At 48.4% G+C, this 26,366-nt stretch overlaps 1 protein-coding gene across 7 annotated transcripts in view; it reads left to right on the forward strand.

Annotated features, from left to right (window-relative positions):
* The window catches only part of LOC119464529 (zinc finger protein 600), a 52,817-nt gene that overhangs the window by 16,858 nt on the left and 9,593 nt on the right, over window positions 1-26,366 (forward strand). Inside the window, exons 2-3 of one of the 7 annotated variants that reach the window (XM_049656087.1) lie at window positions 19,151-19,499; window positions 25,381-25,645. The exons of 2 other annotated variants lie outside the window; for them this stretch is intronic. In XM_049656087.1, the coding sequence (XP_049512044.1) occupies window positions 19,151-19,499; window positions 25,381-25,645 (614 nt within the window). Of the gene's footprint in view, window positions 1-18,841; window positions 19,500-19,878; window positions 20,385-20,408; window positions 21,245-21,282; window positions 22,632-25,380; window positions 25,646-26,366 lie in introns of those variants that run through there. 4 more of the 7 variants (XM_037725545.2, XM_049656089.1, XM_049656088.1 and 1 more) reach the window with 4 other exon arrangements.

A 26,366-nucleotide genomic window follows, 5' to 3' on the forward strand; every position in this document is an offset into this window, starting at 1 on the left:
GAGTGCCGTTGCATCTCCAGCTATTCATAAAGCTAAATAAGCTAAAGGGTCAATGAACTAATCCAATCCAGTTGAAGAAAACTCTCCTATGTGCCATATTCTCAGGTTGTGCATAGCTTAAGGTGTTCTGTTGGGCCTAGTAGTGCATGCTTGGCCTACACTTCTGATTGGTGTCTTTTATGAGTCATGACTGTAGCTCATCTGCATGCAAGGTACTGTACAATAGTGGAGCAACTAAGTTGAAGTTTGGTATGGCTAGATTTGTTATGGAACTGAGTTGAAGATTTCTTATGTGCACTGCTCTTGCAGGGCATTGTGATGTGGGTAGCACACGTCACAACTTCCGGGACTATCCTGCATTTGGTGGTTTGTTTTGGAACAGGGCAGATCTAGATTTGCAAAATATGAGCTCTCGTTCTAGGATTCGAATGACTGTTTCAAATTGCACAGTGGAATTCACTAACTTTCCTGCGCAAGGTGGCTTGACATGCTATGCCTTCTATTTCACATTTTCTTATGCAGGGCACCAGTCTGATCTTTACCAGTGTTTTTTGCCAATCTTGAGAGCACCTTCTATCCTTTTAGGGGCGAAGCACCTTAGGGCCGAGCCTTGTCCCCCCCTCGTTGTCCGTAGCTCTGGTTTGCATGGAGTCCGCTAGGGGCGCTGCGGTGCACTAGGGCTATATAAGCGCTCATTCCCGACGCGCGCTCTCTTTCTCTCTTCAGCCATGGATAACGGTCGCTTCTGATAACGGTGCGCCCGCTATGGATGAAAAGGCGAGAGTGGCGGCTCAACTGCAAGCGGAGGCGAGGGCTCGCAAAGCTGCTGCAGCACGGCGACGCAGACAACAAGCGGACGCGGAATCTAGGGCACGGGAAGCTGCAGCAAAGCGGCAACGCCGGCAAGCGGACCCGGAGCTGAGGGCTCGCGAAGCTGCAGCAGCACGGCAACGCTGGCATGCGGCCCGGAGATGAGGACTCGCAAAGCTGCAGCAGTACGGCAACGCCAGGTAAGCGGACCCAGAGCTGAGGGCTCGCGAAGCTCGCGCTTGAACCGAGCATCGGCGCCACCAACCTCAGGTAGAGAATGCTTCCGGCGTTTTGCCGCCGCTTCCTGCGCTCCGCCGCCTCTGGGTCCGCTTGCCGGCGTCGCCGTGCTGCTGCGCTAATCACAACGCAGTCTTAATGAAGGGAAAACGAAGTCCGCACCTCATTACCATATACGACCATTAAAACAACATTGTATATACTGTACACATGTGTTGTCACTCATTTGCATGTTGGAGTGGGCAATGTACGGGGGATTCACGGTTACCCAATTGATCCCCCGGTGCTTCGCCCACTCATCATCATTCACTTCGTGGATATGCGGTCATTTTTTTTCAGCAATGCCTCGAGTGCCGAGAAATTCGAGGAGGATCAGCAGTGGAATGCAGGAAGACGCAGAGCTTGATTGTGTCGCGGGAGGCGAGTGTATTCAAGGTGACAACCGACACACCTTGCAGCAAAGATAGAGAAGGCTCTGCCACAGTCGATGCAGGGTCAGTAGTCATCGCCTATGCCTGTGGACTTTGCGCAAGGAAGTTCCAGGACCTGGATTCTTTGGCTTCCCACTTTCTGACTTGCCCATGGCCAGAGCCTTTCCAGTGCAGCCTGTGTTCAGAGAGTTGTGCGAACTGGAGTGTAACATGGAATCACCTTCTCGCTTCTCACATTAGCAAAGCCACGGAAAAGTGCCCATTTTGCAAGCAAAGTCTAGGAACGCTAGCACCATGAACCACATGCTGCGGCTGCACGTGGGCGTAAAGCTGTTTAGGTGCAACTTGTGCAGGGACACTTTTTACTGCAAGCAGTACTTGCTCTATCACGTTCGTCTGTTGCCACAGATGTGGGGTCCCGCACGAGTGCAATTGGTGTGCAAGCTCGTTTACTGACAAATGTGATTTGCAGCCCAACGTTCGCGGGCACCTGAGTACTTGTGTTGACTCATGTTAAACACTAGTCGGGGCAGGAGCAAGCAATATAACATTCCTTGGTGGTCGTGGAGGCGCTGTGAATTCCCCGGACTGTTCGTCAATGCACGCTGGGAGCCTGTGTGATCTAAGGATGCATGGCATTGCGTGCTTGCGCCAACTCTGACAAATGAGTGTTGAAAGCAGTGCCGTGTCGTTTGTGCTGTCTGCTTGGTCCACTTGTTTTGTTTACAAACTCTCCTGAATATTTGCTGTTGTGACATGTAGATTTGCCCTCTTCCATTTATACAAAGATACCTCGCAATCATTTGCTTGTCGCCTGTGGTCATTTTATAATTTTGCTGCAAAATCTTAGCCTGAAGTAAATTTTACTCTCCAAACGCATTTGGATGTCGCTATGAATTGTTAGTTTACATGCGATACAGGGTAATTATGTTGCGGAGGGAAGAAAAGAATGATAAGCTTCGGTGCAAACAATTTCGAGATTCTATGCCGGGTTCTTGTCATTTCTTTTCTTTTCTCATAGGTAATCATATGGCTTTGTGGTTCGTAATGTCCAAGGTCAGAATTATTGTTCGCCAAATTGGAGATGTCGCCTGCAGAACATGAAGGAAGCTCGTGTATTTGAGAACTTGAATTATGCATAAATGCCCTGAATACTCGCTGTGGCTGCCTATGTGATTGTCCGATTGGCACGCTCACCGAAAGAAATGCATCAGCCTATGGAATTGTTACGTTTTGTAAAAAGAGACAACTTCTTGTGTAGTTGCCTTGTTTATCGTCCTTTAGTTTTTATCCATGACCTTTGAAATATATAAAACAACTCTTCTTTTAGCCTGAGTGGATTTATTTACTGCATAAACTGCTTTCCTTTGTGCAAGTTGGCTATTTTATTAGTATGATGATATTTTGGCATTTCTTTGGTTTGTTAAAGAACGTGTTTTTGTTATGCAAGCAGCAGTTCATTGAACAGCTCTACAACTAAGTTTATGCATTCAACCCATCTTTGTGTTATTTGAGTTGGAGCTACACACAGGTTCAGAGGAAGATGGAAATAGTGATGTCGAACAAGAGAGGTCTTTGGCTGGAGCCAGCATTGTGACAATCTCGTCTTTGTCAACTAGTCCTCTTGTTGATACGCTAGCTGCAGCCGGAGGCTTCCCTTGTTTAGCTGCTGTTGATCACTTATAGAACAATCACTACTATAAATTAAGCAGAGTATGGAACAAATCATTTTATGTACAATTGAAGTTTCAACGATTTCTCTTAATACCCCAACTAAACGAAACTATTAAACATTTTTCAAAATTTAGCTACAACTTAAAGGGGGCGTCCATTAAAGTGTAATACTGCATGCAGAAAAAAAGCTGTTCAGGCAGCTGTCCCCATGAAGCTTTACTTCATAATCACACGGGCTAGGAAGCGCCAGGTACCAAATAAAAAATGCATTTGCGCTTGTTATCCGCCGAAATTTACTGTGTTATTACAGAAATGAAAATCATTGAAATGGAAGCAGGTGTTCACGGTGAGATATGAGCACGTTATCTGAAAGCCTCATATGCTCATGTCAAGCAAAGGAAGTCAAGTCCTCAGAGATGAAGCTTTTAAGTATGCATGTTGTAATAGGAACACCAACCTTCTTCATGATAAAAATCGCTGTAGATCAAGGTTCTCCACGTAGTGCAAACATTGTTAAGTCTGTTAAGAAGATGTGAACTTGGGCAGGTTGGTAATCCATTTCTAACTTGCTATAAAGCACATTACTGCCCTCATCGAACAAACAGTTTCTTGCAAATGCTCCTTGATCACATTGAGGGCAACATTACCTGTTTTTATCTTTTTTTCAATAGATTCTGTAACCCTTCAATAAATTCCATTGGGAAGCAGCACCATGTTTGTCTTACATATTTCTTTGTCTAAATCCCATCAGTAATGTGCTTTAGCAAGTTAGTCTGTTAAGCTTTTGTGTCCAACCAGCGCGTCCCTTAAGCTTCAAGCGAGCTCTACTTTCTTGTAAACACCACAGTGTCACCCAGAAGATGTGTGCTGTATGGTGCCCGAGTTGGAGAGAGATACAATTGAGCTCCGATGTGACAAGCTGAACACATTAATTATATTCATATCTGCTTTGTATTTGTTTGGTGTAGATGCACATGTGGTGGTGTTGAGAACTTTATGTGCAGCGACACATGCCCTCAATACAACATTGCAGTCTGGCTAGTTTTGTCCGAATCGAAGGCTACAGACAGCAGTGAAATGATATGAGAAACAGATTATAGGGCTTATGTTGTCTGCTCCTCTTCACGAGTTTTCTGTTGCATGTAGAGAGAGCTTGGATGCACACCAGTGCAACCAAGTGGGATCGTATAACCACGGGTGCAGCTGAAATGAAAAGGCAACTGCACATTGGTGAAGTTTTTGAGTACCTGAAACAAAGTTGTCAGCAAAGTCTGTCTTTGCTATAAAAGCCATCTAAACCTTGGCACAACAGATTTTCGGAAACATGCATACCTGCAGGAGCAGCTTCACGTGGAAAAGCGGACACGGTCATGTGCATCTGTGGCAAGGCATATGCAACTGTAGAAAAAAGTTGATAATAAGAACTAAGAGAAATGTTTGGGTATTCTTGCATACTCCAAAGTATGAACCTTTTGAAGCTGTGCACCTTTGCCGATATGTTGAGAACAGAAATTGTGTCAGTTGTGTAAGCTTGTCTTATTGTGTATGGTGCATGCACAACGGCATGCCCACCCTAGAAAAGAGGTCACCAATGCTGTTACTTCCTTTTGAGAAAGTAAAATCTTCAAAAGCACTAGAATCATTGCCGGAGAGTGGAACTATTCACAGTAAGTCTTGGATGGAGGTCTGCAGGTTAACCTTTCATTAAAACATTTTCCAAACATTTTTATTGTCCACTTTTCCCATTAATAGAATGAATGTCGGAGCTCTACCGGTTTGAGTACTGTAGTTGCATGGTGCCTTGTTTCTCCAAATGCCAATTACATGCATACGAGTTCCCCATATGCCTGCAGGTCATATAACAATGCACTTCATATGCAAGAATTAAATCATTTGTCTTTTGTGAGGTGAAAATGTTAACGTGCATTTCCGTATTGGAAAAGCATAAAAGACGTGTTCGAAAAACAAACTCTGTGAAAATGGGCAGACCATGGGATGTTACAGCTCTGTTGAGCTCCACAGCACTCTATGCAAGCATTGCTGTAAAGCCTGTGGCAGAAATAGGGTTTTATGAAATCTAAGGACTGCATAGAGTGCGCTCTTATGGTGTGCTACGTGAATGAAATTCTTTGCCTGCCTGCAGAAACTTTTGCATCTCGAGTGTATTTCCTGCACACGGTAATATGTGCAGCTCTGTTGAGTTTCACTGCATTGCCGTTAAGCCCAAGGCAGAAGTAGGATTTCATGAAATCAAATGAATGCATAGACTGCATTTTTGTGGTGTTCTACGTGAATGGAAGCATTCGCTGCCTGTCTGCAAAAACGTTTGCATCTCGAATGAATTTCAAGCAGATTGTAATAATGTGCAGTTACGTCGAGCTTCACAGCACTATACGCAAGCGTTGCCGAAAGGCCCGTGGCAGAAGTACGATGTCATGAAATCAAATGAATGTATGGACCACGCTCTAGTGATGTGCTACGTGAATGAAAGCATTCATTGCCTGGCTGCACAAACGTTTGCATTTCAAGTTAATATCGAGCAGACCATAATGTGAAGTTCTGTCGAGTGCTTCACAGCACTATACGCAAGCATTACCGTAATGCCCGTGGCAGAAGAACGATTTGATGAAATCAAATGAATGCATCGACTGCACACTCTTGTGGTGTGCTACGTGAATGAAAGCATTCGTTGCCTTCCTGCACAAAAGTTGGTCACATTGATTTGCGTGAGCACATAGGTTCATGTGCGACTTAGCTACCTCTTAAATGAGAAACTAAGCAACCCAGACAATGCACAGACATCCTAAAGATGTTTGAAGGATGTCCCTGTAAGATGTTGAAGAGATCCTAGGGATATTTCTAAAATGTCCCATGCTAATCCATAACACCTCCTATGTGAAACACTGAAAGATGTCCCACAGAGGTCCCAGCCGGGTACTTTTTGGATGTTATCTGGATGCGGTATGGAGGTTATATCCCAGGCTTGGGTCTTTTTCGGATGTTATCTGGATGTGGGAGGGAGAGCCTAGGGATGTTCTAAAATGTTCCATGCTAATCCATAGCACCTCCCATGTGAAAAATCGAAAGATGTCCCACGGAGGTTCCAGCAGAGTCTTTTTCGGATGTTATCTGGATGTGGGAGGGAGGTTATACCCCAGGCTCGGGATGTAAATTGTATGTTATTTTTTATGCTTGTTCTAGGCACATGGTGGCCTTTGCATGCAAATGAGTGGAGCAACCTTGTCAAACTTGCACAGCTTTATTGAAACTTGTCATCGGGCTGCCAAAGTCAAACTTTGTTAACAGTCAGGACCCTAAGAGCACGGAAGAAACAAATAAAAAAACAAAATTAAGCAAAACCAAACGACATTAAACAGGCACTGTTGGAATTTCGTAACGAACAAAAGCTTCAAACAATGAAATGTAGGCCAGCATGTCAATGAACACTCTTACGTACAAAACAATCTCTTATGTGCAAAAAAATGACAAGTGCTTTTCTTTGACCAAAAAGGAGAAAAGAAATCCGACAGCTAGTGTAATTCTAGTTCTTGTGCTAGATTGCTGAAAGCAGTGGACATTGCTTGCACACAAAATCTAAATGCATAATTGCTGAATTTCAGAATCACTTTATAAGCAATGCATAAGCACAAGAAAAATTAGGTAATTACTTAATTATTTAAACCGCAGAACGCGTAGCAATTTCTGAATTATAGCCAGTGGACCAGGTGTATCCACCAATGGAATGAATGTTCAGGCCGACACCGGAATACATCGGCCTCCCATCACTTTTGTGCGTCAGTGCACAAGACTACGTACGCACAAAACTACATACTCTTAGGAAAGTTAAAATTAAATTATGGGGTTTTACGTGCCAAAACCACGATCTGATTATGAGGCACGCCGCAGTGGGGGACTCCGGAAATTTGGACCACCTGGGGTTCTTTAACGTGCACCTAAATCTAAGTACACGGGTGTTTTCGCATTTCGTACTCTTAGGAAAGTAGAACAGTGCATTTTTACTTTAAGCTTGGTGGTGCATGTCTCAAAACCAGAGCATTCTCTATTTGCTTCTAGTAGATGTGCCTTGCAGACTCAACGGCTAAAATTTCCAAATTGCAATATGTGCCATAAAGTAATTATTTAGGGGTTAGTATTTTTGCTAATTAGTTGGCTATGCATTTCAATTTATTGGGCAAGTGAAGTCCACCGCTTCGAGCAACCCAGATCAAGGACTACAATTGCACTACCTGCCATGGGCATTTTTTGAAAATTCTGTTCTGGAACAAAAAAACACAAACCCTGTATAGTTATTCAGTTAAGACAAGACAATTGAGGCTACAGTGACTCGATTTCAAACATCTTGCAATCCAGCTACTAAGAGAGAATTCAGCCTCTCTTTGACCATGTTATAAATACAACTGAAAATCACATATATAATCACACATAAGAAATGTGGTGAAGTCTGCAAATGCCTGAACGGGCCTTTAGCTTCAACATGGCAGCAAATGTTCACAGCTAGGTGTTTAAAAGGTTCAAGTGATTTGCCTGCACCACTGTAAACTAGTTCAAGGTGGTGTACCCGAAGTTCAGAAATTGTCTAAGGTCCAATCAATTCGCCTGCACCTCTGTGAACCAGTTCACGGTGGTTCACGAGAAGTTCAGAAATTGTGCAGCATTATTTCTGTGGCGCAGGCACAACGTGACACTTCAAAACAAATGCCGAGTTGCAGACGCAGTGCAGGCCTTATGCTTTGTCCCGACTAAAGTGCACCGTAAATTTCAGAGGTCCTGAACCGCGGGTATGATCGGCTTCTGAGGTTTAAGTACACCCCGCACTTGCGTAGACACAGAACATGCTCGAAACGGGGTTTCAACGGTGCCGGTGTGCTACGTCGTCTGCTGCACTGCCGGTCTTCTGCTAGTGCCAAGTTCGTGCAGGTACGGCTGTACCAACTTGGCACTAGCAGAAGACTGGCAGTGCAGCAAATTGTTAACCAGCCATGCATCTTTTGAAATGAATAGCGCGGTTCAGAAGGCGCCACTGCTGCACTGCTGAAATTAATAGAAGAGTGAAACACCTCAAACTGTTTCAGATGGTGCAGGTGAATTTAACAGACCTCTAGCTCGAGTTCGTCTACATAAGATTGAGAGGTGCAGTGATGGGTCCTGAACTCCAGATATAAGTTGACGTTTTGAGGTCATTGGTCTTAAAAATAGCGAAAAGCAATGTCCCATTTGTACTGGAAGCAAGAAAAAATGTAGAGAAATGAGTAAAAGTTTGAATCTGTACGGTTAGTTCTGCCTATGAATGAAGTAGTATAAATACAGCCTATATGTTAATAAATCACCGTTCTTTCGATACAGATGATCAGACAGCATTTTTGTAAAAGCAAAGTGCACCGCAGAAGTGAACACCAGTATCTCGGAATGAACTAGTCATGCCTTCATTAACAAGAATGCAGAAAATTGCTTCTTTTCTGTTTTAAAGTTTACAGGGCAATAAGAACACAAGAAAACCACCAATGCTGATGCATTTACAGAGGCATGTTTAATCAGAAGTAGCATTGGTTTGATCAGCAGGGACAACTGATTCGCAGCCTAATGCAAATACACAGCATGCTAGTGTGTACGTGCATGTAAATATACATCAACACACAAAGCGTAGCATAGATACAACAGATGTGTGTGTGTAAGCGGGGTTTCGACAGTGCTTGCGTCTGTGTGCTGCATTGTCTGCTGCAATGCTTATTACCACCCGTTTGTCTGCACCAATGTGGCTCTGCGTGAAACGTGCTGCACCGAGGGAGGGTGCTGAAAAATTGTTAACCAACCAAACACCTTTTGAAATGAATGGCAAGGTTTAGAGGGCATTATCCATGAAGCACTGAAACGAATGGCAGGGTGCAGCACCTCGTGAACCGTTTCAAATGGCACCAGCAAATCGAACGAACATAAAATGACGCACACGCACAAAAACAAAAGACGACCACAGGGCAAATATGGTCAATGAAGATCAACCTATCTCCAAGTGAAATTCTGTTTCTCATTACCTTTGACAACATGGAAAGATTCAATAAAGCACTCTTGGAAACAGTGGCAACCTGTGCTGACTGCAGAGAGGTGAATGAGAAAGCTGTCAATGTAGACATCACTATTGGTGCAATAGATCCCCATGCGGTACGCAGAACAGGTGCTGAACAGGTGCAGCAGATAAATGGCGCCATGGATGCTGGGTGATATAAGGATGAGATAAATGGCGCCATGAATTAAGGGCCGAGGCGTAGGCTTATCTGCTTGATTGAATCACTCAGTGGCCTCACGCGTATGGCTGCTTTTTTTAAATCAGTGTGAGCTTCTTGTGCTTTCAGTAAAGATCAACGCTTCCACGGTGTTGCGTCATAAATGACATTGCCTGCTCGCTCCGAAGCGTGAGCAGTCAAGCAAATCTGCCATGAGGTTTAAAAATAAATCAATAAATAATAAATACAACCACTATTATACTAATCGTGCCCGCAACACATCTGAATGTGCTGGACACTTTTCTGGCTGTGTGTAGAAACCCTGTCAAAAGAAGTTAGGGAGCGTATCCCCATCCACTAGGAGTGCCCACTGTGTCTGCAAACATCCCCCTTGCAAGTGTCATTTGCATGGTGCTGTGAACCTCAGCAGCACCACCTAACCAACAGGTGCAGAGATTCCCTGCAACGCAGTGGCACCTTATCTGCACCATGCTACAATCGAGAACCGCGGTGCAGCGGCACGATTTTGCACCAATTCCAAGGAATGGACAGTTTGCAAAAATCTGTAAGCTGGCTTTCCTGCAACGACATATTCCAACCGAAAACTCTTGTTCACCGACTGCCTTTCTCGCTCTAAGTGCTTTCACCCCTGCACATTCCAGCAAAGGCGCACAACCACCAAAAAGGCTTTTCAAAAAATTTCTCCGGGAATGTCCTTCCTCATTGTAAGCTCCGTGGTGTATAGAGAGAAAGGGAGAAACGAAATCAAGGAAAGGGAGGGATGAGGTGTTGAGTGGAAAGAATAGTTCGTTCTGCTAGCCTGTGGTCGAGGTTGTTTGGCTGGAAAATATACTTGCTCGCGCCTGCGCAGTAACACTTTTGCAGAGTGTCCATTGAGGGCTATGGTACAGCACACCATGAATTGGGGCGCGTGGTGCAGTACACTGTGCACAAATTGGACATAGCTTATTTGGTACACCAACCACCTGTCTGCAACATGCCTAATGTACAAGCAAGTGCAACACAACCCACATTCCTGCAATCAGCCACAGCTGCGCACATCACTGCGTGACACACCACGATAAGGCAATAAAAGCGGTCTGCGCACTGGGCTCCGTGGAAGATTCTTCAGAAGATATCGAGTGCGCAGCCGATGGCAAACAAGTCAAATTAATGTTTTTTTCTTGTTTGGAAACCCTGGCCCATGTTTCTCACCGATGGTAGCAGAAACACTTATGTGCTACAATGTCGCGACATCAATTACCATAGCCCTTTCACATTTTGACAAGACGGAAAAGATCCGACAGCGATGTTAAGGACTCGAGGCGCAACAAGGCAAGGACAACGACCGTATACGATGGGACCAGTACTGTTCTTTTGTGTAAACTCGTCATGCCCCAGGTCATTAGTGTCAAGATGTAAAATTTACCCAGACCCAGCTTCTCTTTTCAGTCGGCAATATAACCCACCGCGGTGGCTCAGTTAGCTAAGGCATTGCGCTGCTGGGCACGAGGTCGTGGGATCGAATCCCGGCCACGGCGGCCGCATTTCGATGGAAGTGAAATGCAAAAACGCCTGTATGCTTGCGTTGTAGTGCACGTTAAGGAACCCCAGGTGGTCAAAATTAATCCGGAGTGCTCCACTACGGCGTGCCTCATAATCAAGACTAGTTATGGCACGTAAAACCCCAGAAAGAAGAAGAAGAAGTCGACAATATTGACGTATCCGCGCGTTTTCTACCATCCGGAATTGCGCTCGCAATGCTGGCATCCCTCAGCGACTGTCAAATATCCACACTAACATCTGAGGTGACTTTGAGTCCGACGTACTCAGCAGGATCCACCAGCTTGCCTACCAGTGAATTCAACAAAATGATAGCCGTGGACCTTTCACCTGCGCAGGCTGATGAGCTCTGCTGTGTTAGCGTCATACCGGGACGTTTTTGACTTCGACAACCGCCCACTTGGCCAGACAACGGCTGTCGTGCATCGAATCGACACAGGCGACGCAAACCCTATTCATCGCCGTCCTTATCGTGTTTCTGCTGCTGAACGGGCGATTATACAAACAGAAGTCGACAAGATGGCTGCAAAAGACATTATAGAGCCTTCGTCTAGCCCATGGGCATCCCCAGTTGTGCTTGTCAAGAAAAAAAATGTCGCAGTTTCGCCCGAAAGGCAAAGCATCGATTGCGATAGCAAATTACTAGAGAGCTATTCGGAGTAGGGATAGTAGTTTTATGGGGTGCATAAACTTGGACACATTGGCTTACTAACTGAAATAACAATCGTTGTGTCAGCGCGCACAAGCAAACATGAATAGATCACACTAGATGACCGCAGACAACGACTGTCAAAACGCTGGCAGCAAGCGCAGCCAGCAGCTGCAGCGGGTGAAGAATTGTGTGGTCTATCGCTTCAACGGAAACTGAGCGGCGAATGCACACCGCATAGAAAGGTCAGAGCCGTGTGGAGATAAGAGACGGTGCGGGCGACCGGCACCGTCAGGCAAAGGGCAGAGAAGAAGTTGTTGGCAGAGGAGAAGCTGCGCCCCCCCCCCTCCCCCCGTTTCTTGCTTACGCGTGGGAGATTGAGTGGCAAGATACGCCTTTGGTGCCGGAGCACAGCGCCGCCCCGCCTTCCTCCCTGCCATACCCCCTCGGCTTTTCGCGCGACGATCGCGTTTGCTTTCCACCGTGCGTTCGCTCTCCGTGATAGCGTGTGTCCTCCGCGTGCTTTCGCTCGCGCATACAGCGCGCGGCGGCGATTTTATCGCCCTTGGAATCTATACGGAACCTCACGGCGACGGCGACGCCGATGGCAGAAATCCGGTTGAAGTGTCCATATAATTGCTATCGCAATAAAAGACAGCACCTGGCGTTTCTGTGTCGATTACAGACACCTGAACAAGATCACTAAGAAAGACGTATATCCGTTGCCACGCATAGATGATGCCCTCGATTGCCTCCACGGAGCGAGTTATTTTTCGGCCATAGACCTGCGTTGTGGCTATTGGCAGGTTGCCGTAGATCCTATGGACCGCGAGAAGACCGCTTTTGTGACACCTGATGGGTTATGCCAATTTAAAGTTATGCCGTTCGGCCTATGCAATGCGCCAGCCACATTTGAGCGCATGATGGATTCGCTCCTTCGTGGCGTCAAATGGTCGACCTGCTTATGTTACCTAGATGACGTTATTGTTTTCTCAACGACATTTGACAGCCATATTCAGCACCTGTCCGCCATCCTCCAAGTGTTCCGCAGCGCCGGTCTCCAGCTTAACTCATTCAAGTGCCATTTTGGTCGCCGCGAAATAACAGTGCTCGGCCACCTTGTTAATGGTGTAGGAATCTGACCTGACCCAGAAAAAATTCGCGCCATGAAGCATTTCCCTGCACCTTGCTCAACCAAAGGCGTTCGCTCCTTCATTGGCTTATGTTCTTACTTTCGTCGCTTTGTCAAAAATTGCGCTGACATCGCCCGTCCGCTCACCGACCTTCTCAAGAAAGATACGCCTTTCGTCTGGGGCCATCTAGAAGCTCATGCATTTTCTGCACTTATCCGCCTTCTGACGACTTCTCCTCTGTTGGCGCACTTCGACCCATCTGCTCCTACGGAAGTTCGGACGATGTCAGTGGATACGGAATCGGAGCCGTACTTTCCCAGCGCCAGCATGGCCGTGACTGCGTCATAGCGTACGCCAGCCGCCTGCTCTCTGCCCCAGAACGCAATTACTCAATTACCGAGCGTGAATGCCTTGCCCTTGTTTGGGCAATCTCCAAATTTCGGCCGCACCTCTTTGGCCGCCCATTCACGGTAGTCACTGACCACCATGCGCTCTGCTGGCTTTCCTCGCTGAAAGATCCTACAGGCTGTCTCGGATGCTGGGCTTTGCGATTACAAGAGTACTCGTTTTCCATCATCCACAAGTCTGGCCAATTACATCAGGACGCGGACTGCCTGCCCCGTTATCCCGTGGATCCACCCGACAGCACCAACCCTGACACCGATGCCTGTGTCCTTTCTATATCTCAGTTAATTCATTTCGGCGATGAACAGCGGCGTGATCCGGCGTTACGTTCCATCATCAACCGTCTCAGTTCCGGGCGGCCCCCTGACGAGTCACTCCGGATGTTTACCTTACATAATGGAACTTTATACCGCCACAGTGTATACTCCGAAGGCCCTGAACACTTGCTTGTGGTGCCCTCCCACATGCGTACTACTGTCCTCCAGCAGCTTCACGACGAACCTACAGCAGGTCATCTTGGTGTAACGCGCACTTATGATCGCGTGCGGCGTCGTTTCTTTTGGCCTGGACTTTATCGCTCCGTACAGAAGTATGTTGGCCGCTGCAAACTTTGCCAACGACGCAAGAGACCACCGACGCTTCTCGCCGGCCTTCTTCAGCCTATTGATGTCCCAATAGAGCCGTTCTTCCGCGTCGGCCTCGATTTGCTCGGACCCTTCCCTACATCAGCATCAGGGAACAAATGGGTCGCTGTCGCGACAGACTATGCCACGCGTTACGCTATTACGTGTGCACTTCCAACCAGCTGTGCCACCGATATTGCAGACTTCCTTCTTCACGATGTTATTCTGCATCACGGAGCGCCGCGTCAACTGCTCACCGATCGTGCTCCTTACTTCTTGTCGCATGTCATCGATGACCTTCTACGCTCATGTTCCACGAAACACAAAGTCACCACCGCCTATCACCCTCAGACAAATGTCCTCACCGAACGTCTGAATCGCACCATAACTGACATGCTGTCCATGTACGTTTCCACCGACCACCGCGACTGGGATGCTACATTACCCTTTGTCACATTTGCCTATAATTCGTCACGCCACGATACGGCAGGTTGTTAACCGTTTTACCTTCTTTTTGGCTGGGAACCGACACTACCTATGGATACTGTACTACCAGCCGCCCCACAACAACCATCGGAGTACGCACAAGATGCCATCGAAAGGGCGCACGCTGCGCGTCATATCGCGCATGACCGCCTTCAGATGTCGCAGGTGTCACAGAAGAACCGTTACGATTGCCGTCACAAGGATGTATGTTACACTCCTGGATCCTTAGTGCTCCTCTGGTCGCCAACTCGACACGTTGGTCTCTCCGCGAAGCTTCTACCACGCTACCATGGTCCTTATCGCATTCTGCACCAAGTTACCGACGTGACGTACGAGATTGCACCGGCACCACCAAAGTTATGTTCTGCGCCAATCAAGACTGACGTAGTTCATGCTGCCCGGCTGAAGCCGTATCACCCGTCCACTGATGCTGCACTTTGACCTGCCCGGATGGTACGCGTGTTTTCGCCCGGGGGTAATGACGCGAGACAGAAGAAGAAGACCGGCACTGAAGCAGAAATCAGCATTAGACCAGCACCGAAGAAGAAGAAGTAGAGATTGCTCCTCGCCATCTTGGCTGGTTGCTGCTACGCCTTTACTACAGTACTCGGCTATTTTGTAAATATTTGTAAATAAACGTTTTTGCGCAACAATATACACTATAGAATTAACCTCTAAAGTTATCACTAAATGAGTGCAAAAGCCCTTTATTGCATATATTGCACTATATTGCTTCTCGCGTTTGTTTGCAGGCGTTGGGAAGGCAGCAACAGCTCGCATTTTTTCAGGATCCAGGCGAATTCCATTGCAGCTGATGACATGACAGCTCCTCGTAACCGAAGTGGCATTTTTCGGGCTTGAGTGACAGGCCAGCATTTCGGAGCGCATCAAGCACTGCACGAAGACGCTAGGAGATGCTGCTTGAAAGTCTCAAAAAAAACAACGTCGTCCAAATAAACAAGACACGTTTGCCACTTAAGACCGGACAAAAATGTGTCCATCATTCTATGGAAAGTCGCAGGAGCTGAGCACAGGCCAAAAGGAAGAACCTTGAATTCAAAGAGTCCGTAAGGAGTAATAAATGCGGTCTTTTCCCGGTCCCGGTCATTGACCTTGATTTGCCATACCACTATGCCACTACTATGCAGATCCATGGATGAAAAATATCTGGAGTGTCGAAGTCGGTCCAGCGAGTCGTCGATGCGAGGAATCGGATAGACGTCCTTCTTTGCGATGTTGTTGAGTTTGCGATAATCAACGCAGGAAACACAGTGTGCTGTCTTTCTTTTTAACTAGCACCACTGGTGCACCATGGCTTGTAGCACCATGGGCTTGTAGATGGCTGAATGACGTCGTCAGCAAGCATTTGTTTGACTTGTTCTCGAATGGCGTGTTGTTCTCTTCGAGACACACGGTAGGCATGCTGTCGGATGGGTCTTTCGGCGGGTTCGGTTATAATTCTGTGCTTCGCAACGGGTGTCTGTTTGATTCTTGACGTCGTGGCAAAGCAGTCACTAAAGGAAAGCAAAAGAGAGCGAAGACTGTCTTGCTGTTCATCCGATAGTTCGGAATTCACATCGAGTTGAATTGCAGACTGCTTGTTGTCGTGTGGGACGGACGAAAGTTCTGCGAGTGATAGGCTGGTTTTCTCATCGCCGATTTCTTCGAAGTAAGCGACAACAGCGTGCCTCGTGAAGTGCTGGTATTCGCGACTAAAGTTCGTAATTAGAATTTCAGCAGGCCATTTGGTCAGTTCGAGGAGGCCGCGGGCGACGCATACTTGACGAGAGAAGAGGATGGGCACATTGGTTTCGACAACTCCAAGGGCAGTTCGGTCCATGTCGCTCAGTACGGTAACCAGTACACTAGAACGAGGTGGTACGGTCACAGAATCATCAGAGACATGCAACGCTATCTTGTGTGATTTGCATTCCTGCGAGCTTGCGTTACGTGAAAATGATACCAGCAGCTCTCGAAGATTTATAATGGCCCCGTATTCTCTAAGAAAGTCCATTCCTAAGATGAGCTGCCTGGAGCATTCCCACAGCACGACGAAAGATCCGATGAAGGCAGAGCCGCATGTATGTATTCGGGCAGTGCACCTCCCAACCGGCGTCACGAGATGACCACCCGTAGTGTGGAGTTGGGGACCATTCCATGGTGTGGTCACCTTTCGAAGCGTAGCCACCAATTCACCACTCATAACGGAGTAGTTGGCGCCGGTATCCACGAGGGTGGTGACCTGGTAATTGTTGACAGTTACGGTAATATCGGCAGAAAGTCCTGCGTCGTTATCACAAAATGACGTGGCAGATAAATCATCGCCGTGAACGTGTCATGTCGGAGGATGTTTGTGGGGACTTGGGGACCTGTTGCGAATATCAGGGAACCTGGAGTAATGGCTAGGTGACATGATGCCCCGAGGAGATGGTGAACGTGATTGGTGTCTTTGTGCGGGAGAACACAGCTGCTGAGAGGCCAGGAACTGCTCTATCTTGTATGGGCGCTCACCGTTAATTGGTCGACGCGCGTTAGGGTGAAATCCCTGAAAGCCCATCCTCCGATAAGGGCACTGACGATACAGATGGTCCGCTTCGCCGCAGTGGTAGCAAAGTGGCCGATTATCCGAGGTGCGCCACACGTTTGTTTTCCGCATATCTCGCAGGCCTACGTCCTCATATGAGTTTACATTTGTAGTGGGAAATTGACGTGGTAGAGCTGAAACAGGGGAAGGCAAACATCGTCCCGTAGATAGTTGAGGACTCTGTAAGGCTTTGGCATAAGTCAGGACTGGGGCTTCCGCTCGCGTTGGCGCCAATGGTTGGGTCATGGTCCTGATTTCGTCACGAATGATGACACCAAGCGCAGCAACAGTCAGCTGACAAGAAGTTTTGCGAACTTCCTCAAGCTCTTCGCAAACAACGGTTCGCACAAGCTATCGGAGTGCTGCTAAATCATGTCTGCAAGTGATACATGACACTGTGGCGATGGTGCTTTGGCGGTCGTACTGTTGGGAGCGTTGCTGTAGCACTCGTTCCATTGTCGTTGCTTCACTTATGAACTCAGCGACAGCAGCTGGAGGGTTGCGCATGAGTCCAGCGAAGAGTTGTTCTATCACCCCTCACATTAAGAGACGAACTTTTTTTGTCTCGGCCATACCTGGATCAGCGCGCTGGAACAAGCGCGACATGTCCTCAACAAACATGGCCACGCTTTCATTTGGCTTCTGAAACCGACTCTGCAGAGCCTGTTCGGCCTTTTCTTTCCTTTCGGGGCTGCTGTATGTCTCGCGAAGCTCTCGTCGGAATTCTTGCCAGCTAGTGATGGAGCCCTCATGATTCTCAAACCACGTGCGAGCTAGTCTTCGAGGGCAAAGTACACGTAGCGCAGTTTCTTAGAGTCATCCCATTCATTGACTGCAGCGACTCGGTGGAAGTGTTCAAGCCAATCCTCCACGTCCTCAAACACGTCGCCATGAAATGACTTCGGTGGAACGCGCGCTGCGTTCAAGACACTTGGACTAGAAGTGGATTGGACTGTGTCACTCTCTTGAGTCCGACTTCCACTTGCCCCTGTGGTGGACATTCTTACTTGGCTCAATTGGCCGTATTCAGGAGGTAGTCCTTGCAAGCGGCGGCTGTGACGAAGTGCCCGGTTTTCCTCCGGAATTGTGGGAATGGTGGTAGGGACTCGAAGCGTCGGGAGGTCAAATTAGTGCATAGGACGGTACCCAGCACCTCCACCAATTTGTCACCGTAATAACAGGACAAGCAACAGCCGGCAACACAGCAGAACAGCTCCGATCGAGCAGCACGTCTTCTTAGTTGTCTTTGTCTCTCCTCACCGAATCCTCCGCGGCGCGCAAAATAAAGCGCAAGCGAACGGGACACGTAAATGCACTGAATTGACGTGTCAATATTGCATTAGAACCAGCATTCACAAGTGCTCGTGAAGCAAACCTTGAGCACGACATGAACATTACAATGCCTGCCATGACAGACAATGTCACTAGTTGCGAAGCAATACACAACACTCTTTCTCGTAAAACCTTACATCACTAGTAAAATTGGTTGGCCAACTTTCGATTTATATTACTTTGAAGCACCAGCGATGTTCGCGCGACGGCTCGTTTCGTCGCTCAACGCCGTCGCTCGTCACCGTCGCGCACAATCGCTCTCATGCGGTTTGGGCTAGGGAGCCCACATGAAAGCGCTGTTTGCGCTTGCATCTAGACTCTCTAGTTTGGGCTGAATGGAAAGGTGAAGTGCTTACGATATCTTACAGTGATCTTACGCTCTACGCAAGCACAAGCCGTCGACCGGGTCACAGCATGCCGGCCAAAAAATAAATGTTCCATATCGTCGCGCGCTTCGAGCTTTGTCGAGCTTAGCATCTTACGGATGTGACATCCCGGACGTTACGTTTGGGTGAACTTAACGCTTGCGTTCCGCGACCGATTGAACGCAGACACTTCCAACGAAAATAAACATGGAGGAAGGAAAAAAAAAACTTCCTCCATGGAAAAAATCGTCAGTTGCCTGTCCACAGAAAACTATCATCATCAGCATCAGCTGACGTCGTCGTCTTCGCAGCTGGCTCGTTGGCGCCCCTCGGGCTCGGGTTGCGCTCGTGCTCGCGCGGTGGGGTATCAACAGAAAGAAGTCAGCAGCATTCGTTCTTTGAGAATGGCCAAGACGCCCGAGGAAGCAGCCGCCCGACGTGAACGGCGGCGAGAGCTTGCGCGGGAACGGTCCCGCCGTCGCAGAGCCGACCCCGAGGTCCGCGCAAGAGAAGCCGAAGCTAAACGTCATTTTCGAGAGAAAAACCCCGAAGCGTATGCAAGAAAAATGGCAGCTCGGCGACAACGGATGCAAGCCGACCCGGAGCTACGAGCTAGAAGGTCGCTAGCTGTGCGACAGCGGTTGCAAGCCTACCCGGAGCTACGAGCTAGAAAGGCGGAAGTTCAACGGCAGCGCCGAGTGGCCAACCCCGAAGTGCGAGCCCGCGACGCGGAAAGACAGCGGCGGCGCCGGAACCAAGTTCCTGGGCTTCGCGAGAGTGAGGCCGCTCAAAGACGCCACCGGAGGCAGGTTTCCACCGGCGGCGCCGACCGGTGGTTGAAGACAAAATTCTTGGATCGGGATGTTGGCCACAGCTGCGATAGACTTTGGTTCGACAGCAGCCCGACCCAACTAAAGTGTGCGCGCAACGAGGAGCAACGATTGCGGGACGACGTCATAACGAATCAGGTACTACAACGCAATCTTACGCCACGGCCAGTGTTCCACTCCGTGAAAACGCAAAGAACAGCTCCGCTGTTCCGACAGTTTTAAGAGTGGAACTGGCCGTAGTGTGTCTTTAGCACGGAGTAAGAAATATAGCACGGTGTAAGTATATTTCTTACACCCTGGTATTTAGCCTTGCGCCGCTAGCGCAAGCTACCCCGATTTTTAGATGCGAGAGCATCGGGACAGTGTCCGTTCTGCGGCGTCCGCACCCATACTGCGCATGCACAACTCCCTCATTCTCCTCTCCTACACAGGTGTGCGCTCTCCTCCCCCTCTACGCCACAGGTGCGGCGCAGCAAATCATTGCATATATAACTCCCTCTTTCTCTAAGGGTACGCCGGTAGGCGGCGCAGTATAAAGCGCGCGTTCGCTGTGCTTTCGTCATTCTCTCTCTGTGCAACGATGTGCGAAACTCCATGAGCAACGTCAACGTCGGCGCTAGTTGCAGCGGCAGCGCCACCGCCGCGGAGCAGAGGAAGGCTCGGGAAGCCGAACGTAAACGTCGGCGTCGGCAAGCGGACCCCGAACTTCGGGCCAGGGAAGCCGAACGTAAACGTCAACGTCGGCAGGAAACTTCTACGGAAGCAACACGGGCTCGGCACGCCGAAGTGGAACGTCAGCGTTATCAAGCCGACCCCGAACTCCGGGCTCGGAAAGTCGAAGCGCAACGGCAGCGTCGAGCGGCAGCTCCCGATCCCGAAGCGACGAGGCAACGCGAGTCTGCGGCCAGAGCAGCAAGACGTTCGAGGCCATTACAACGCCCGGGCTTCGACGATGCTGACGCGCGGTTCAAGCACGACTTCCCCCCCGCGATGCTTTCGCATCCCACCATGGTTGCCCGTAGGGTGAGATCATGTGATTTTTCACATGCGGACGGACGCGTCGGCGTCCGTCCGCACCTCTCTTCATTCTCTCCACGCCAGCTGTGCGATAATGCCTCTCTCCTCCTCTCCCGGGCCCCTCTCCACGCCATCTGTTCGATAACGCGCTTCTCCCTCCGTGTGTTCATCCGCCACCTGTGCGATAGCGTGCGCATGCGCACCCCTCTCTCTCCTCCTCCTCTCCGCGCCAGCTGCTTATATAAACCCGGTGCATGCGCCGCTGCCTCAGTTGCTGCTTCGGTTTAGTCGCGCTGCGCCGGCCAATGCGCTGAATGGACGCCAACGAATCTGTCAACGAACTGTCAGGCACGTCTTCAAACAGCAGCAGCCAGTTCATTAACAGAACCGCGAGCACCTCTGAAGACAAGGCTGCGCAGAGAAGAGCTCGCGACGCAGAACGTAAACGTCGGCGACGCGCAGCGGATCCAGATTCAGTTCGCCAACGCGAAGCCGCTGCGAAACGTCAGCGTCGAGCAGCGGATTCCACACTTCGAGAACGCGAAGCCGCTTCGAAACGTCAACGTCGAGCAGCGGATCCTGAGCTTCGAGAACGGGAAGCCGCGTTGGTTCGTGAACGTCGAGCAGCAGAACCTGAGGTTCGGGACCGTGAAGTTCAACGTAAACGTACGAAGCGAGCGGCGGAACCCGAATTTCGAGAACGGGAAGCCGCGTGTAAACGTCAACAACGAGAGGCTGCTCCCGATGCTGCACGCGAGCGCGCCGCCGCTTTCGCGGCGCGGTCGCGTGCAGCCAAGCAGCACGCGCAGCCCGACGCTCGCTTCAAACGTGACTTCGTGGACCGGAGCTTGGGACACAGTTGCAAGGTGTGTGAGAGACTTTGGTTCGACAACAACCTCACGCGGATTGGTAATTAACGCCGTTATAACGACCGCGATGCTCCGCATCAGCCCATGGTTCCCCTCGGGAAGATGGTGTAATTTTTTTTTTTTTTTTTTTTTTTTTTTCGGTGAAACCTGGCGACCGCTTATCTTGCTAATGCAGCATTCAAGCACTGCACGAACTGTATAAATGTACAAGCTTTTAGACGGTGTTATGGATAGTGTTTGGCATGTTTGGCTTCTGCAATCGAAACGCTGAGCGGGCGATCAGGAACACTAAACGATCTGCGATTGTTATAAAAAAAAAACCCACAAGCATGGACGAAGGAACAATCGTCTGTTGGTCGTACTTGGTTGCCAACTTCCTTTACCCCTCACTTCACTCTTTGTCCACGCTTTTGAGGTACAAATATTTGCGCACTTTACGGCGCCCGTTTATTTTCCGCCATGTGTTTCGATTCTTTCTTAAAAACCATAGCCTCCTATATTATGTTAAAAACTAACGGGCGGGCGCAGCGCCCGCCTGTTCTAAAGGCTGAAGCCACATCAACAGCAACATCATCACGTTGTTTTGGTCAAGTTTTGGTTTAGCGTCTGGAGGGTCAGGAGTTGGTGGCTGTGGTTGTGTGTGTGTGCCGAAAAATAGTTTAATGTTAACGATGGACGCCGCGCCTTCTGCGAGTCGTACGAGTGATTCTGTACGAGAGCGTCGACGGAAGAATTCCGAGGCTATGCGACGAAGACGTGCAGCCGAAACAGACGAGCAAAGGCTACGGCGTTTGGCAGCGGTAGCGGATACGAGGCTTCGGCAGCGCGCAGTTGAAAAAACACGAGGAGCGACAAGAACGCTTGGCCAGAGCCGCTAAAGCGAGGCGTCGGAAGCGTAAAGCGGAGTCTCGCAAAGAACGACAACGTGGTTTGGCCGCCGAAGCGACGGAAGCGGCAAGACGGGGCGATGAGGCGGCACACGGAACGCGCTCTGGAAACTAAGCGGATGCTCTGGGAGCAGCTGGCGGTCGAGGATAGACAAGAGCAGCAGCTGCACAAAGCCAACGCAGCGCTGAGACCCCGAAGAGGTTGCTACCCTCCGGGGCCCAATCACTGCACGCCGTTGCAGTTTGAGTATTGGGACCCCGTGGTCGCTATTGCCTGCGACGAAGAGCGCCTCGCCCTACAAGTGTTGCTTGGTGCCAGGGGCAGTCAAAAGACGGGCCTCCGCGTTTTAGCTAAGCTGCTGCGTGACTGTCGAGTAGTGTGTGGGAAATGCGCGTCCGTCGGCCAGCATTCCGAAGCCGAAGAGCAGGCAAACTCCCGGGACGGTGTCAACGCAGCGACCGTCGCGAGTGGATACGGCATCTCTCATAGCAGCCAGGTCAGTTTGGCATGTATAGTTGTGGGCACTGATTAACACATTCTCATCAGGAGTGTCGACGTGGAAAAAAAAAAAAAAAGTGTACATGCGTGAGGCCGGTACGAGCAGTGTGAAGCCTGGCCCCGTGGTAGAGGTACAGAGGGGGGTGGGAGAGTTTACTACAAGAGCTTACCTGTGGGAGAGCTTAGAAGAGCGTGGGCAGTCTAGAAGCCAGTTGGAGCTGGGAAGGAAGGCAGAGAGCAGCGCAGCTGCGAATAGGTAATGTCCACATTCACGCCCTGTTAAGTGGTGCTCTCTGGATTTGAAATAAAGGCTATCTGTTGGCTGCTTGAATGCCGCGGAAGTGTTTTTTTGAGCTGGAAACATGTCATATACATCGGGTTTTCGACACCACCTGTGGGGTGCTCGAGAGAGGAAAAGTCGGAGCTGAGAAGAAGGGATAGAGAGAGAGCAGTGCAGCTGCGAATGGCCACTCGAGAAAAGGAAAGAGTGGTGGTGGTGCTGAAGGTGCCGTCGCCTCAGTCTTCTCGGGACCACCGTCAATTGCACTTTGCTCCTCGGAGAGGCAGGACGTTCGTGAAGTGGGGCTCCCGAGCAACGCTTTGCAATGTGGCGAACGCGGTTAAGATCATGGATCCAAGGACCTCTAAGCACATCGAAGAAGCATGACGCACTGAACTACTACGTCTGAGAAGACACTACAATGCGAGTCCAAAGACCCTGCAGATGTGAATAAGCGACAAGCCGAGTTGAACGCAAATGCTTGTGCACACGTACGAAACGCAGACGCACCCTACATGGTCGGTAGCACGCTACTTTAGGCATAGACATTTAAATTTTGGTGTCGCCAAGCGTTTTAAGTACATCACAGAAGGTGTTTGATGCTGTTCTCTAGAAATCAAGTGGTTGCTGTGGTGCGCTTATGTAGTTAATTACAGCAAAATGTGGCAGTAGGGAAACTGTTTTTTAGTCAGGCATGATTAAAGCCAAACTTGCTGAGAAGCACGGTGAATGTGTGAAAACAATGTGTAGCTGGGGGCTAAGTTCCAGCTTTGTCTAGTATTTCGTGCTTCTTTCGATTACAAGAAACATTCTCTGCATTTCGTATAAAAAGTGGCATACAAGGAAAGTATCAGCAAGTTCCAGTGCCAGAAAATCGTCCAGAATTTCCGTGAAGCACGGTCGTTAAGAAACCAGAGTTAATTGAGAGGTTTTTGGTGATTACGAAATATCTAGAAGGCGGACGTAATTAGGTGGCAAAACAAAGTAACAGTCATGTGCGCCACTGTTGACCTGGTGAACGGTGTATAGTGCATAAACATGATATTAAAGTGGTGATTTGTGAGGGGAATGAACATAAACATTGTATGATGTTGCACATTTCATATGATGAATATAAACACAATGCGATGTATCACAATTTGTATAGGATTTATTACCAGCTTCACATAGATTCCAACAAATGCATTGAATCTGCGTAAATGTTTCGTGTAAGTGTGTCAAACGTATTTTAAACTAGAAGAAAATAATATTGAAAACATTGTGCGTGAAGTGTTTACCGGACGAAGACACGGAAGTGGATGAATACGAATGCAATAAAAGGTTGTATGCACTCGGGGCCGACTTGAAGACATGTTGTCGACGCTGTTTTTTTTTTTTTAATTTTATTTATTTTTATTTTTACACTAAAGAAGTAATGCTTTGCGACTGATTTCCTGTTTCGTAAATGTGCATTGAACAGGAATAGTTCCATCATGCTAATGAAAACAAATAACATTAAATTTTGAAAGTGGAATTCACCATAAAGTTGCTGTGCAGGAAGATAGGGTGAACCATTCTTGAGGATTGTGAAACATGACAAAACAATGAAGTGCAGCTACTATTCGAGAGTAACCACTTGTTAGTGAAATCAGGAGATGTTCATGTGAAAAGTGGCTTCAATTATGTAGAACCAAATGAGGGGAATTATGAGCTTAACATAAAATTTGGCGTGATGTATTGCGACTTAGTTACGAGATCGTGTCCCTGACAATGACGGCCGCTGTTTTATGGGAGACACAAAACATGAAATGTTTGTTGGCCTAGTAGTATCGACATGTATGAACTTGCACCGATAAACAATATAGACAGTTTTTAGTGATCTCCGTGCCATGCGAGGACACACTAAGAGTGGTAGCAAATGAACGGAAAGGCAGCTATTCTGGCCGGAGCGTAGCAGATAGCAAAAGCGAGTCCTCCTGCTGATGTCATCAGAGCACCATTCACAGTGCTATGTATTCCATGTTAATTAAACCTATTTGCCCAAAATGTGTGTTAGAAGTTTGCCCTGTGAAACACTCCATAGCGTTACTGTTAGATTCTTGACAAGTAAGGAATGATGGACATTTCTGTTTGGGATTTAATTTTCTTAAACACAGGTAAGTTTACACGGCAATGACATGGATAAGCAGAATGTACAAATACATTCGAGGGTGCACTGGCACATGTGAATGCAGTTTTCAACTGTCATTTCTTTCGTTCTTGTGTAGCCATGAACACCTAATGCTGTATAGAGGGGTGTATTACAGGCAGGTTGCCCGAACGAGAAGTGTAGTGAAAGGTGGGTTTAATTACTAATTTACATTTACAGAAAATGAAGCACAACAGTTTGCAACGGGCAAGAGGTTATGTACAGTAGTTTAATACATTGCTGTAACAGCTTAATACATTGCTGCATGCCTTATCACGTGTTGTCTCCCTCTCTGTCTAGGTCACGAGGCAGAATCTTGCCGATTGCTGTAGGCACAAGTCAGTGGCTGCAGTATCATCCACCACAGTCGTGCAAGAGGCTGCTGCTACGCAACGCGACCGCAGGGAAGATGTTGCTGACAAGTCCACATGTTGTGAGGAGGGCACGTCCAAATCGACACAGGCCGAGTTATTCACCCTGAAGGTCTCCAGGTGGGCGCAGTCCGATGATATCGAAGAAAGGTACGGTGCCTCTCCACAGCCGGAACTGCCACAGCCAAACAAAGGTACACCCTCTTGGCGTTTTAATAGTGTCATCAACATTTTCAATGACTCGTTTAGAGGGTCATTAAAGACGAATGGTAAATTAAGCTGGGTTTCCAGAACCGCATATCTGCAGTGCCACAAACACAAGTCTTACCATGAGTCACGGAGCCGTGGTAAGTTGAGAATGAGACATGGCCTTGAAGTTCCCAAGCCAGCTTGTGACATCGAAAGGCAGTGGCGCACCGACGGGGGGTTCGGGGGTTGTAACCCCCCCCCCCCACCTGAGGCCAAGCTACCCCCCCCCCCCCCTTTGTTTAATCCCTTTTCTTTCCTTGCGCATTTGAGTACTGCAACTAAGATGTAAGACGCGCAATCGTCTGCACACTCGCAAAAAGCGCATTTTTTGACAATTTCCCGTGAGGAAATTGAAATTGGTGCTGTTTAGATGGTATTGGCAAACTGTCAACCCCCCCCCCTCTGGCAGAGATCCTGGGTGCGCTACTGTCGTAAAATAACAATACATGAATGTTAGAAATTTCATATATGAATGGAATATTCCATGCTATCTGATTTGAGAATTCCCTGTTCGAAGAAGGTTAAATATTCCTTTCCGTTCAGATGTAAGGGGTAACAACACTCATTGGAATCTCGAGAGGGAGCGGTCGATGGACATGAGAACTGTTCCAAATGATTCTTCTGCAGGGAGAGCCACTGTTTTTGCATAGATGCACCAGTTCCTGA

This window comes from Dermacentor silvarum, chromosome 9, assembly GCF_013339745.2.
Source record: "Dermacentor silvarum isolate Dsil-2018 chromosome 9, BIME_Dsil_1.4, whole genome shotgun sequence".
In the NCBI taxonomy this organism is placed as follows: Eukaryota; Metazoa; Arthropoda; class Arachnida; order Ixodida; family Ixodidae; genus Dermacentor; species Dermacentor silvarum.